We start from the raw sequence: 13,655 nt of genomic DNA, 5'->3' as shown, positions 1-13,655 counted from the left end.
TTGCAGGGGATGTTGTGACACCCCACCACACCTGCTTGGATCCTGGGTTGGTAGAGCAGCTTGTGTTCTTGAAAGTGAACCTCCCACTGCTGGAGTTCCCCAAGCTCCACCTGCAAATGGACTGAGTGCCACCCTCCTCACACTGTCTGCACCTATTTCCTTTTTCCATTTTTTTAAAAACCAGTTAATGCCCTGCTCTCAGCTGTAGGGGGCACTCACTGCATATCCAGCTAGCAGGGGAAGAACATGTCCCTGCTGAGCTCGTTCCCCTGACAGGATGAACTTGGAGGTATGGGCTGGGGCTATGGGGAAGGAGGAGACCCCAAGTCCTGGGCATAACCACTAAAACTGCACCCTACCATGGTAGGGAGGCCTGGTGAGACTGCTGTGGCAGGGCAGCCCTGTAATGCCAGGAACAACAATCCCCTGGTGAAAGGCGGGTAGGAGGCGCCATAACCTCCAGCTAACGCACGCACACACGCACACAGTCCTGACTGGGGAAAGCCCAGACATGTCACGTCTTTGACAGGCCTGAGGCTTTCTGGTTGCAATGGAGTTGAGGCTCCATGTAAGCTCAGCTTAGCTGCCTGGGATGCCAGCTTTTGCACTGAAAAACCCTTTGTCAGGCTGAGGAACCACCTGCAGTTGGTGTGTCTCCTGGCCATGGATGGAAGGAATAATAAGGAAACCAGAGGCTGACCTGGCATGCAATACAGGAAAAAAAGCCAGTCAGTGAATATGGAAATGGAGGCATCAAGCGGTTAGGGAAAGGCTGGGGTGGCAGCGGGGAGGGAGATGTAGCAGCGCAGGTAAAAGTACTGAGGTACCTAGAGAGTCAGATGTCCAGCAAGTTGCAGTATGTCAGAATTCCACTGTCTAATCTGTATTGAGTCCATGAGTTTCTGTACCTAGGAGGCTGATGAAGTTAAGTTCATAGGCCCAGCTGTGAAAAGTGGTTTGTAAATTGTTCCCTCTCAGGATCAGGCCTGAGAGACTGGAGACAGAGTGTTTTTTTGGTGAGGAATGTGCCCCAACAGGTAGTTGGGTTTTGTTGTCTTTGATAGATTCTGGTATGTAGTTTGTGGGAGTACTGGAGGTAGTTGGCAGGTTTTCTGTTTTGAGCTGTAGGAAGTTGGCTTCAGTTCTGGTGATGAGGTTAGGGGCTTATTTGAGTGTACAAACCACTTTTCAGAGCTGGGCCTATGAACTGCACTTCATCAGCCTCCTAGGTAGTAGGTATAGAAACTCATGGATTCAATATTCACAGTGGAATTCTGGCACACTGCAACCTGATGGACATCTGACACCCCAGGTACCTCTGCACTTTTACCTGCACTGTTACTTTCCCTTCCCCCCTCCTCCCCCTCCCCCGCCAGCTTGTCTCTCACCCCGTGACGACTCCATTTCCATTTTCACTGACTGGCTTTCTTTCCTGCACTGCGTGCCAGGCCAGCCTCTGGTTTCTTTACTATTCCTTTCATCCAGGACAAGCAGACATACCGACTACAGGTGCTTCCTTAGCCTGACAAAGGGTTTTTCAACCCAAAAGCTTGCTAAAATATATCTCTCTACTTATACAGTTGCCCTACTAAAAAGACACCAGATTGTCTTACCTGGTCTCATGTAAAGTGGTGGACCAGACTGAAGCTTTGGGGGAGGAGAAGGCCTCACTGGGGCACACTGCCGTATTATGCAGAGGCCCCAGCACCAAGAAGGGTGCACCTAAACACACACACAGTGTCACCCACCCATGTCATGAGTTTTGCATGCCTGTAGCCAGAGGTGCAAGACCCCAGAACCCAGACTTCCCCTGCACCTATCTCCTTGACAGCTGGCAGGCTTTGTGGCTGCAGCAGGGCCTACCAGGCCTGCAGTTTTCACCCCCCTGTGCCTTAACACACACACAGTGTCACCTATGTCATGAGTTTTGCTTGTTAGCAGTTTGAGGTGCAGTTTCCCAGAAACCCCTGCACTTATTTCCTTGAAACTTGGCAGGCTTTGTGGCCACAGCAGGGCCTAGCAGGCCTGCAGTTTTCACCCCACTGTGGCTTAACACACACATGTGACATGAATTTTGCTTTCAAGATTCTGAGGTGCAGTTTCCCAGAACCCCTATACCTACTGCCTTGAAACTTGGCAGGCTTCATGCCCTCAGCAGAGGCTACCATCTCTGCAAGTTTCATCTGAATCAGCCAAGCAATGACAAAGTTATAGATATTTAATTGATCCCACATTTTACTCTATGGCCGAATCTTCGAATCTCTCTGAATCAGCGCCGAATCTTCCAAAGCTGATTCGGCTGAATCGAATCAGAAAAGCAATCCAAATCTCTGAATTGAATAGTTCTCTATTTGCACAGGCCTAATAAGTACCACTGCCATTTTAGAAAGAAGTTAAGTGGACATCAGGAGGAACTTTGAACAACAGAGGGAACTTCCTTATGGTAAGGGTTGCCAGAATCTGGAATGGGCTTCCAAGGGAGGTGGTGCACTCCCCTACCTTGGGGGTCTTCAAGAGGAGGCTAGACATGCACCTGGCTGGGGTCGTCTGACCCCAGAGTTCTTTCCTGCCCAGGGCAGGGGGTCAGACTCAATGATCTGCTAAGGTCCCTTTTGACCCAAACATCTATGAATCTATGGAACAGTCAAAAACGTAAAACTCCTGGAGGCAAATCTAGAAGCTACTTAAAAATACTATATTAGAGGCTCAGGAGAAGTGTATACCACAAATCAAGAAAACGTACCCAGCTGACCAACCAAACACTTGCATTGTTTAATAGCAGAGTTAAGGAAGCCTTTCAAAGCAAAAAGACATCCTTCCAAAAAATGGAAGACATGCCCAAATAAGGAAAACAGGGAAGCTCACATTTTGACAAGTCAAGAATTTTTTTTTCAAAAATCTTATTGGTCTAATGAAAGATATCACCTCAACCATGAGCCCTGGAAGCAAAATAAGGCAGGCCAAACAAAAAATTTGAGGAGCATCTAGCAAAAATGGTAAAGTTAATCATATAAAATTTACATACATCACAAGGTGTAAGCAAGAGAATCAGTGGGATCATTAGATGACCAACTTGTGAAAGGCGCACCCATTGATAAAGCTACAGCAGAGAAGCTGACTGAATTCTTTGCATTGTTTTTTACCACAGAAGATACTGATGGATCAATACTTCCTTGTAAATGTGTCTCAAGAACTGGAACACATTGAAGCGACAATAGATGAAGTTTTAAAACAAATTAATAAATTGAATATTAATAAGTCACTAGGACCAAATGACATTCACCCAAGAGTTCTGAAGGAACTCAAATAATAAATTGCAGAACTATTGTCAATATTATACAACATTGTTACAAACAGCATCTGTGCCAGAGGACTGGCAGGTCTGAAACATAATACCCATCTTCAAATAGGGCTCCAGAAGTGATCCTGGGAACTACAGACCAGTGAGTCTCACTTCCATCCCTGGCAAATTGGTAAAACCTTTAATAAATAGTATTTATTAATAATCTTGGGAAGAGTAAGCATGTTTTTTGTAAAGGGAAATCCTGCCTCATTAATCTGCAGGAGTTCTTTGAGGGTTTTAAGAAGCATTTGGACAAGGGAGATCCAATTGATGGAATATATTTGAATTTTCAAAAAACTTTCAACAAGGTCTTTCACCAAAGGCTTTTTAAAAAACAACTGAATTGCCATGGGATTGGAGAGAAAGTTCTTTCAGGGACTGAGATCTTATTAAAAGATAGAAAGCAAAAGTAGCTTGAAGTGGTCTTCAAGTGGACTTTTCAGGATGGAAGGAAGTCATAAAAGGGATCCTACAGGGATCTGTACTACTCCCAAATTTTGTTCAAAATTTTCAACACTTCACTTTGCACTCCCGTTTCCAGATCAGTCTCCAAGTTTGCATTTCATACCCAATTATTCCAGGTAGTCTAATCCCAAGATAATGGAAAGGAGCTGCAGAAAAATCTCAACAAGTTAAATGAGTGGGCCAAAAAAAAAAAAAAAAGACAAAAAAATTCAATGTTGACAAGTGCAAGGTAATGAACATAGAGGGAAATAATCCCAACTTTACATATACAAAAGCTGGCTTTGAACTAACTCTTACAACTGAGGAAAAAGACCTTGAAGTCATTGTAGACAGTTCTCTAAAAGGGTCAACTCAATGTGCAGAAGTGACCAAAAAACCCAATAAAATTTTGGGCATCATTGGGAATTTAAAACAAAATGCCATTATACAAATCCATGGTGCACTAGATCTTAAATACTTTATACAGTTCTGGTCTCCATACCTCTAAAAGGATGTAGCAGAGCTGGAAAAGGAATAGAGAAGAACAAACAAGATGAGCTAGTGTATGAAGCAGTGGCCATACCAGGAGAGACTGAAATGGCTAGGAGTCTTTAGTCTGGAAAAGAAGCCAATGGGGGATAACGATAAAGGTGTACAAAACCATGAAGTGTGTGGACAAAGTGAACAGGAAACTGTTATTCACCAGGTCTCAGAATACTAGAGCTAAGGGTCATTCACTGAAATTAGTAGGAGACAGGTTTAAAACTAACAAGAGAAAGTATTTTTTTTAACTAACACATAGTTAACTTGTGGAATTCAGTGCCACAGGAGGTGGTAGAGGCAGATAGCATAGCCAGCTTAAAAAATGATCTAGACATTCATGGAGAATAGGTCTGTTAGTGGCTGTTAAACAGATTAGTTGGAGATGTTTCCTCTGGTATCCCTAAACCATGATGGATGCCAAGAATGGTAATGAATAGGGGAATAGATCATTCTAGCTATACCTAGTGAAATGCAGCCCCACTAAAGCATCCACTGCTGCCACTGTCAGAGACAGGGTACTATGTTAAACAACCAATTGGTCTGACACATTTTGGCACATCTTATGTTTTTATGCCAGTAAAACAACTTGTATGTTCATCAATAAAAAAGAATCTAGAGTTGGCAATCCTGTCTGGGACCTGGGACATTTTTTCTTTAAAAAAAAAAACAAAATAACACTAAACCAGAGCCTAAAACTAACGTGTGTTACAAATGAGAATGGAACATTTGCAAAGCAAGTTGAACTTTTTTAAATGATAGAAAAGGAAATATGGGCAGCTAGGACCCAAAAATCCTTTTTGCTCAAGCAACAAATACTCTATAGTTAAGAGAGCACCTGCACAGTCCTAGTATTCACTCTCTCCTTAATTAATGTCAAGTAACACATCTCAAAAAAGGCTCTCTCAGTGAGCTTCTATAGTTCCCCTTGTTAAAGTTCTGTCACCAAAATGAGGGGAAGATTGGACTCTGTTCTGAACTTCAGACAGAAACTGTGTGGATATTGCAAAATTATCCTTGATACAAATTATCAAACCTAAAGCAGCACATGGAACTACATTTAATAGCACCAAGCTGATAGCAGAGAAAAATTCAGATGCTCACAGTCCATGCATTAACAGCACAAGCTTGTTAGGTAACTTGAGACCCTGTATTTGATAGCACACTACTAGAAAATAACCACATCCCAAAATATAGTGTTATGTGAGGTGGATAGGAAAAGCAACCTAGATACTTAAGAAATATTTGTTCATAAGTAAAAAAAAAAAAAAATAGAGCAAGCCTCATTTTTTCCATACAGACATGTGCAATTGCAATACTACTTTGGTTAAACACACAGTAAACTTCATATAATCAGAGTATCATAGGAAAACAGGCCTGGAAGGGACCCTCAGGAGGTCATCTGGTCCAGCTGCCTGCTCAAGACAGAATCCCAAGCTAAAAGCCATCCTAGACAATTGTTCATCTAACCTTTTCTTAATACTTCACAAACAACCCTCTTGCACAGCTGCCAGGCACATTGCCTGAAAACATCAAAAACACCCTAACTTGCCATAGATATGGCAGGGGGATGAAGACATGTAGTCAGCCTATAGGTTTTGTACAAGTGGGATGTTCTTGAGAATAACCCAAGTAAAAGCTAAATCAAGGTTGTCCAGTTGACTGCCTGTGGGCTGCATGTGGCCTGCAATGGGTTAACATGCAGTCCTCAGGATCCTATGCAGATGCCATGCCCCCCATCACTCTGGCTGCAACAGCAGCTGGAGTCTCCAGGCTCTCTTGCTCTACTCTAGCTTTCACTTCATGACTCATCCCTTGGTAGTCAGGCCACTGCGATACAGTACAGCCTGCAGTCCTGGGAAGCCAGCTTGGAACACCCATGTAATGCTGTGCAACAGGGGTGCCTGTGGCTCAGCAACTGAAGGCAAGGTGGAGTACACACTCACGGTGCAGCAAGTAGAGAGGCACCTGCACATGCCAGTGACCCCAGTGGTGCAGCTCGCAGCAGCCAAGAAGTTGGACAGTCCTGCTGTAAATGAATGAGTCTTGACTGACACCACTTCAAGAATGAAAGTGAGAAATGTGTAGACAAGTGCTCTCAATTCTTTCAGATCTAACTCTGCTGAACTGCAGGGGATTCAGAGACTTATTAGTACAGTCAGCCTATACTCTCAGCAAAGAAGAATCTCAGCTTGCTTTGCTTCTTTAATGAAGTCCATATCTTTAAAAAGTATACAACTAGTATATTATCTGTCAAAATATCAAATGTTTGATCATACAATAAAGCTCATAATAAAAATCTTTATTACTGAATGCATTTTAAAAATTCAATGTTTTGTTCATTGGCACTAATTCCTCAAGTGCTCCAATGTAATTAATTAAAACAAATTCTTAGAGATGCACAAAAGGCCTCTTATACAAGTACTTACAGCAGCGTAAGTTGTTCTCTTGATTTTCCAGTGCATCTTCATTTACCACGTCACTTTTATTATTTGGTACGGTACTTTCAAAACTAGGAAAAAAAATAAAATCAATACACTGACTGATTACAACTTATAGTAATAAATAAAATGTCATTTCACTTTGTGTGATCTTTCTTCCAGGCTAAATCTTATCTAATCCAACAAAAAATATGTGAGAAAGGGAGCCTGACCCTGTATTTCCAAGCTTTTGCAATGCCAGTAGCTGATCCAGCCTAGTTAATGATCTACCTCTTCCAGGACTCAGCCCTTGAAACATGCCACCTCACATTTAGGGGTGCGTACTGACATTTGGGAAGGACAGGGGGAGGTTAGACTAATCTAAGGTCACCTGATCTAAGACAAGTCAGCATGTGGGGGGTGGTTAGTGGGAGGGGCAAGGAGGTCGGGGGGGGTAAGCAGGGTCCATGGGGGAGTTGGTGGGATGGTGGGGTCCAGGATACTCGCAGGGTGGGGGCCTCTCTCCTCATCAGCCCCTGAGACCAGGGGCTATTTTTAGTCCCCTGATCCCCCCCCACCCCAAAATGAATACCCCCCCATCCCACCTGCCCCTTCTTACTTGCTTGGCCTCTGGTACTGGCGACCGCTGGAAAACCAGCACTGGGAGTTGCTGGGAGGGAGAGAGGTCCTCCATCTGGGGGGGAGGGGCCAGGGGCTAAAAATAACCTGATGCCAGGGAGGTGGTAGGAAAAGTGTAGCCCTAGGACTGGGACTAGTGGCTAGGTTTTCCCAGCCTTGGGGCTGCACTGGAAACTGTACTGAAGTTCAGGACAGATCAGTCTAAAATGGTTATCCCAAACTGAGTTAACCTTATCTCAGAGGTACACTTATCTTAGATCAGATCAGTCATTTTTAGACCGATCTAAATGTCCTGAATGTCTGCAGAGTTCATACTTAGATTGACTTAACTAGTGTAAGGTCCACACCTAAACAAACTAAGTTAGATTGGGTGGCCATTTTTAATGTAATCTACCCTCCCCCACTCTCCCCAGAGTACATATTTCCAGGGTACTAACTGCCCACAAGATTCCAAAACACAGTCTCAATACTTATCCTGCCCAATGCCATAGCTGGGCTCCTCTCAATTCCTCTCTTTCATCAGACCACAGAGACAAAGGGAGTCCACAGATTCCCTCACTAGCAAACTTACTCAAGAGAACTCAAAAAGCTCCTCAACTTAAATTCCGTTTTTTTGCACCAAGGCCTGAATTTCCAGTCCAGCCCAGCCCGGATGTACTTGCAGGTTCTTTTCTCTCCCTGAAAAGAACTGACCTGCAAAGCTAACCCCCTGGGCCAGGCCCTAGTTTCTTAGAGCCCCTCCCTAAAATTAGCTCTCTTCCTAACAGAGGTTTCTCAGAAATAAGCTTCTTTCAAACCCAGGGATTTTATCTTGCTGAAGAAAATCTATATCCTCTGTAGGAATTCTTGCTGACTGAATTATTATTTGTTTCCAGGTACAGTCATGAAAACGAATTGATAACTCTGGATCTTACTAACCTTTCCTTTGCCAGCAGGGTGTTTATATGCCCCAACACAGTACCATAATTCAATATTAAAATTCACATTTTGAAACTAAAAAAGCAAGATATTTAGTTTCTACATCAACCTTAATTCTTAGCCTTACAGCATGACAGATTGTTTGTGTCATACATACTTTTAAATAAAATATTTCACAAATTTTGGATTAACATATTATAAACTCAACTGTAAGGCAATGGATCACACATGGGTCAGACAGGAACAGTTACTAGTTACAGTATTAGCCTGAGTTGGGTTCAATTTCTAGTTTTGCCCAAGATTTACTGTGTGATCTTAAGCTACCCATTTACCCTACGAGCACAAGGAACATTTACACTAGTGGAAATGTGAAGTGGACACATGAAATAAAAAAGTCCTATATTAGTGCAAGTTAATTCCCCTGTAGGGTAAATTTACCCTTTGGAAAGTTAGAATTAACTCCACACCAAGTTAAATTGCACCAGTGTGTGGACTGACTGTGTGTAGCTCTAGTCAGTGTCATCTTCAAGTAGCAGTTTGCTCAAAACAAAAAGGTCACTACAAGCTCTTTTGCTACCTAGTAGCAAAGTACTGTGGGTAGATACATCCTGATAGCTGGCTGTCTTTCCACTTCAGCCACCAGAATCATCAACAGTAGTATACAAACTGATGTAAAGTTAATACCTGTGCAAACATGTGGTGTCCACAGCTTTAGCTTCCATAACTCACAGGACTATTGGGAGGAAGTCACATTAGAGAATGGGATGCCCTCTGATATTTCAGTAATCAGAGTTATATAAGTACCATGATATAGATAGGTGGAACATATCTGAGATAATTTACTGTGATTTAACCAATCCCAAGCAGTGTCAGTCTCAAATTATATGTATTATTAATTTAGGCAAAAGGCATTTTATTTATAAAGGATTTAACCTTATAGGATCAATAAAATGCAGAAGCAGGTAATAATACTTCAGTCAATATATATAACTGTCTCTTCTGTACATTACCAAAAAGCTTTCAAAGATATTAGCTCTGTGACTGAACATACTCCTTCAACTCAATAAAGAGAACTAAAACTTTGGCATTCAAAGATTCCCTATATCACAGTCATCTGGAATAGACTTTCTAATAGTCAGAAGAACTTCAAATGAGGCTTAGGGTTTGGGATATGTCTACACAAATCCCTGTTGCTGTCAGGGAGGGCTACTAATGAGCAAACACCCTTTTCCTCCTATTACTGCTCATGTGTTTACCCCAAGAGCACTGGGGCATTGTACAGATATACCTTTAGTTGCTTCCTGCTTCACAAACTGCAATACCTCAAAATTTAAACTGTTTTCTGATCCAACTTCATATTTGTATCAGTTTTTGTCATCAAAAATTGAGTATTGAGAGATCAATAGTTGAATTGGCTTATAGTTTGCCATTCTCTCATGGGCTTTTTTAATCTGTGTTGAACAAAAAATCTCTCTATTCACATTAAGTATGCTTGAAGACCATGTCTAAGGAAGAAAAATAGGTAACTAACAACCAGCTGTAGTTCTTTTAGTAGACTATCAAGATAAATTCACCCTGTTTGGTGTTCACATGACCTCTGCACCACTCAGAACCCCTTGGGCTAGGGACAGACATTCAAAAGCTGGAGCCTGAATTGAGTCAGGTTAGTCTAACCTGAGTAGGCTAAACTGGTTTAATAACAGGACAAACATCTGCTCTGGACTAAGACAATGCAGGCACATGCCTGCAGTAGCTCAGGCCAGGTGCCAAAGGGCACTAGAACAGACCCTCGGCTGCAGGGAGGCATGGCCAGTCTCAGCTGAATTGGCCAGCCCCTGAGGCAGAGGGGGCAGGGAGGAGAGTTAGTCTCCTCTCTACCAAGCTGGGAGTGCCCGCCCTTGCTGCCATGCTCCCTTCCCCCACCCAGGGGACCTGCCTGGCCATCTCCCCACCCAGCTGCTGCAGCAGGAGGTGGCAGAGCCCTTATTGGGGGCAGTAGCCCCTGTCAATGTGGGGGAGCAAACCCCTACCCAGTGGGGGAAATGTGGTCAGCACAGGGCCCAGAGTGGGCCAGAGCCCGGCAAGCCCCCACAGCTCTACCAGGCTACCCAGCAGCTCTGCTGGCCCTGCAGAGTAGCCTCCACCAGGAAGGGGCTCATGCACCAGGAAGTAGTCATGGGCTGCTGCCCATTACCGTCACTCATTCACCACTCATCGCTCCAGCTGCTAGGCAAGGGTGGAGTCTGTCCCAGACCACTCGGTCTGTGCTGGAGGTAATCCCGCTATGGGCAAGAGGAGGCTTATTCAGCCACTGGCCCCGACCACAGGCCCAGTGGTGGCTGCAGCTGGGCCGGGCAGACCCCGATGTGCCAGCAGGCAGTGTCCGAATAAGCCTCCTCCTACCCAGAGGGGGCTAGCCCTGAGCACAGAGCGGCCGCCAGCACCGCATTAGGGTCTGCCTAGCCCGGCTTCCACCACCACTCTGTGCTCTGACCAACCCCCTCCCAGCAGGAGGAGGCTTATTCAGCCACTGGCCCTGAGCACAGGCCAAGCAGCAGCTGTGGCCATGCCAGGCAGACCCCATTGTGTTGCCAGTGGCTAGCAGCCAACATCTGAATAAGCCTCCTCCTGCACAGAGGGGTCTTGCCCCAAGTACTGAGCGGCCACCGGCATCGTAGAGGGGTCTGCCTGGCCCGGCTGTGCTGACACTCTGTGCTCTGGGCCAGCATCTGTATGAGATACCCCCTGCCAGGAGGGGGCTGGCCCGAACACAGAGCAGCGGCAGTGGCCAGGCTCGGCAGACCCCGCTGTGGTGCCAGCATCCACTCTGTTCTTGGGGCAAGCCCCCTCCAAGCAGGAGGAGGCTTATTTGGATGCTGGCCCAGAGCACAGAGTGGTGGCTGCAGCCAGGCTGGGCAGACCCCACTGTGATGCCAGCAGCCGCTCTGTGCTTGGGGCAAGCCCCTTCCAGGCAGGAGGAGGCTTGTTTGGTCGCTTCCCACTGGCACTGCATAGGGGTCTGTCCAGCCCAGCTGCAGCTGCCACCGGGCGTGTGGTCAGGGCCAGTGGCTGAATAAGCCTCCTCCTGCCCAGAGGGGGCTTGCCCCGAGCACAGACCAAGCGGCGGGGCCTGGACCCCACCCCCACCTGGCAGCTGGTGCAGTGAGTAGTGAGTTAGTGATGGTGATGGGCATCAGCCCATCACCACTTCCTGAAGCATAAGCCCCTTCCTGGCGGGAGCCACTCTGCAGGGCCAGTGGAGCTGCTGGAGAGCATGGCAGTGCTGCAGTGGGCTTGCTGGGCTCCGGCCCGTTCTGGACCCCGGTGCTGGTGCAGCTCTGTTGGCCCTGCAGTGCAGTGCCCCTACTGGGAAGGGGCTCACTCCCCCACATTATGACAGGGGCTGCTGTCCCCAATAAGGGCCCTGCCTCCTCCCACTGTAGTGTCGGGCTGGGGCCATGGCCAGGCAGGTCCCCTGGGTGGGGGAAGGGAGTGCAGCAGTGAGGGTGGGCAGACCTGGCTTGGTAGAGCAGAAAACAACTCTCCTTCCTGCCCTGCTCTGCCCCAGAGGCCATGGTGCCCATTGCTCATTGCTGTAGTAGCAAGGGGGGAGTGCCCGCCAAACCTGGCTCAGGTCCCTGTCGGTGGAATAGAGAGGGGGAATTAATCCCCACCCTTGCCAGACCGCTGCCCCTGTCTGTCCCCGCTCTGGCTAGGGAGCAGAGGGGGGGGGCAGCCTGGCTGGGCTGGAGGAGAGAGCCCAGCCCAGAGAGCATGCCAGGATGATGGGGGTCTCTGGTTTATCTTAAACCAGCAAGGGCTCTGGGACAGACATTGCATAAACTGGTTTGAGCCAAATCAGTTAAGTCTGATACTACATTCAACCAGGTGCATCTCAAACCAGTTTCAGCCATTTTCAAACTGATTTATGTGCACTGAACATCTGTTCTGTTACAGTTTTAAACCACTTTCCGATCACTTAAACTGGTGTATGTATAATGTCTGTACCTAACCCTGATGGTCAAGTCCAGATGACTGCAGATGTGTGGTATGTGGCACTGCAGACGGGTCTGCAGTGCACACATCACACATGCAGGCATGGGTGTTCCATGGGAACAAGCAGTAACGGCACAAGGTGTGGCACAGCTACTTGTCTCCAGGGAAACAAACATCCACGCTCATCTGGACATGGCCAGTATGGATATGTGTAGGCAAAATGGGGGCCCTAAATTGAAGCAGTGGGTTTTTAAAAAAAAGGCTTCAATTTAGGGCTGATTAAACCTCCGTGTCATGCGCATACCCCACTGACCTACCTGCCTCTCTGGCGGGGAGGGGAGGGTGAGCTGCTGGAGGGCAGAGCGGTCCCTGGGCTGGGGGTGTGGAGTGCCGGTGCTTCCCTCTGTGGCCGTGGCACCCCCACCATGCGGCACCCACCCACAGACACCTGACTCGGGCAGTCCCGGGGGCATCACAGCCATGGAGGAAAGCACCGGGCCCCTGCACAGCTCAGGCAGGCAGGCAGCCTCCAGGGAGGGGGTGGGGGGAGATCAGGCTCACCATTTTTCTTAGGTGCAGCCTGTTTTCCCAGGCTGCTGACAGATTACTTGCAGAGCTCCCTACAGAGCTATGGAGCTGCACGGAGCCCAGTGCTTCACTCTGCGGCTGTAGGGGCAGCAAACTCCTTCAAAGAGTTTTAGTTGACTGTGCCCCAAGTCATTTAAGCCACATTACACTGCCAAATTTCCTGCAGTGGCTGGGATTAACGTGCAATATGCCACCGCAGTGTGCAAACACCAACACCATTAGAGCGGTGCAAAAGCATTTAGCCTGCTTTAAAGTGTAGTGCACACACACCTCTTGTTTCGTCTACACATGACCCAAGTAGTTAAACAATCAGGTGAGCATGCCCTTCACCAACATGAGTACTTGAAGATGAGTTTCTATAAGCTGTCATGTCCGAGAGACCTTGACATACCTTACTATCACCAGAACAACATGAATAATTCACATCTGGTTATCTGCACAAAGCTTATTTCTTGTCAACTTTACATATTGCAAAGAAAAGTCAAAGATACTGCAGCACTTCTATGCCTAGTACCAAACTACATTAATTCCTGGGCTTATTAACAGGAATAAAATTTTGCTATTAGCATCAACAGAGCCATGGTTTCATGTCTGTTTAATAAAACGTACTTGTCTCAAATAGTAATATATTCTATAAAGCAGTGGTTTTCAACCTCTTATTCTTTGCAGACCCCTAAAAAATTTCAAATAGAGGTGTGGGCCCCCTTGGAAATTTTGAATGGAGTTACAAATCCCTCGGAATTGTAAGTGTAGGTACTCACATACTT

The 13,655-nt window shown here is 46.3% G+C and overlaps 1 protein-coding gene across 1 annotated transcript in view; it reads right to left on the bottom strand.

Annotated features, from left to right (window-relative positions):
• The window catches only part of CFAP47 (cilia and flagella associated protein 47), a 773,444-nt gene that overhangs the window by 478,179 nt on the left and 281,610 nt on the right, over window positions 1–13,655 (bottom strand). The window contains exon 41 of the mRNA XM_059724382.1: window positions 6,757–6,839. Within this exon, the coding sequence (XP_059580365.1) occupies window positions 6,757–6,839 (83 nt within the window). The remainder of the gene's footprint in view (window positions 1–6,756; window positions 6,840–13,655) is intronic.

This window comes from Alligator mississippiensis, chromosome 1, assembly GCF_030867095.1.
Source record: "Alligator mississippiensis isolate rAllMis1 chromosome 1, rAllMis1, whole genome shotgun sequence".
Lineage (NCBI taxonomy): Eukaryota > Metazoa > Chordata > Crocodylia > Alligatoridae > Alligator > Alligator mississippiensis.
This window is presented reverse-complemented; position numbering and strand designations above follow the sequence as displayed.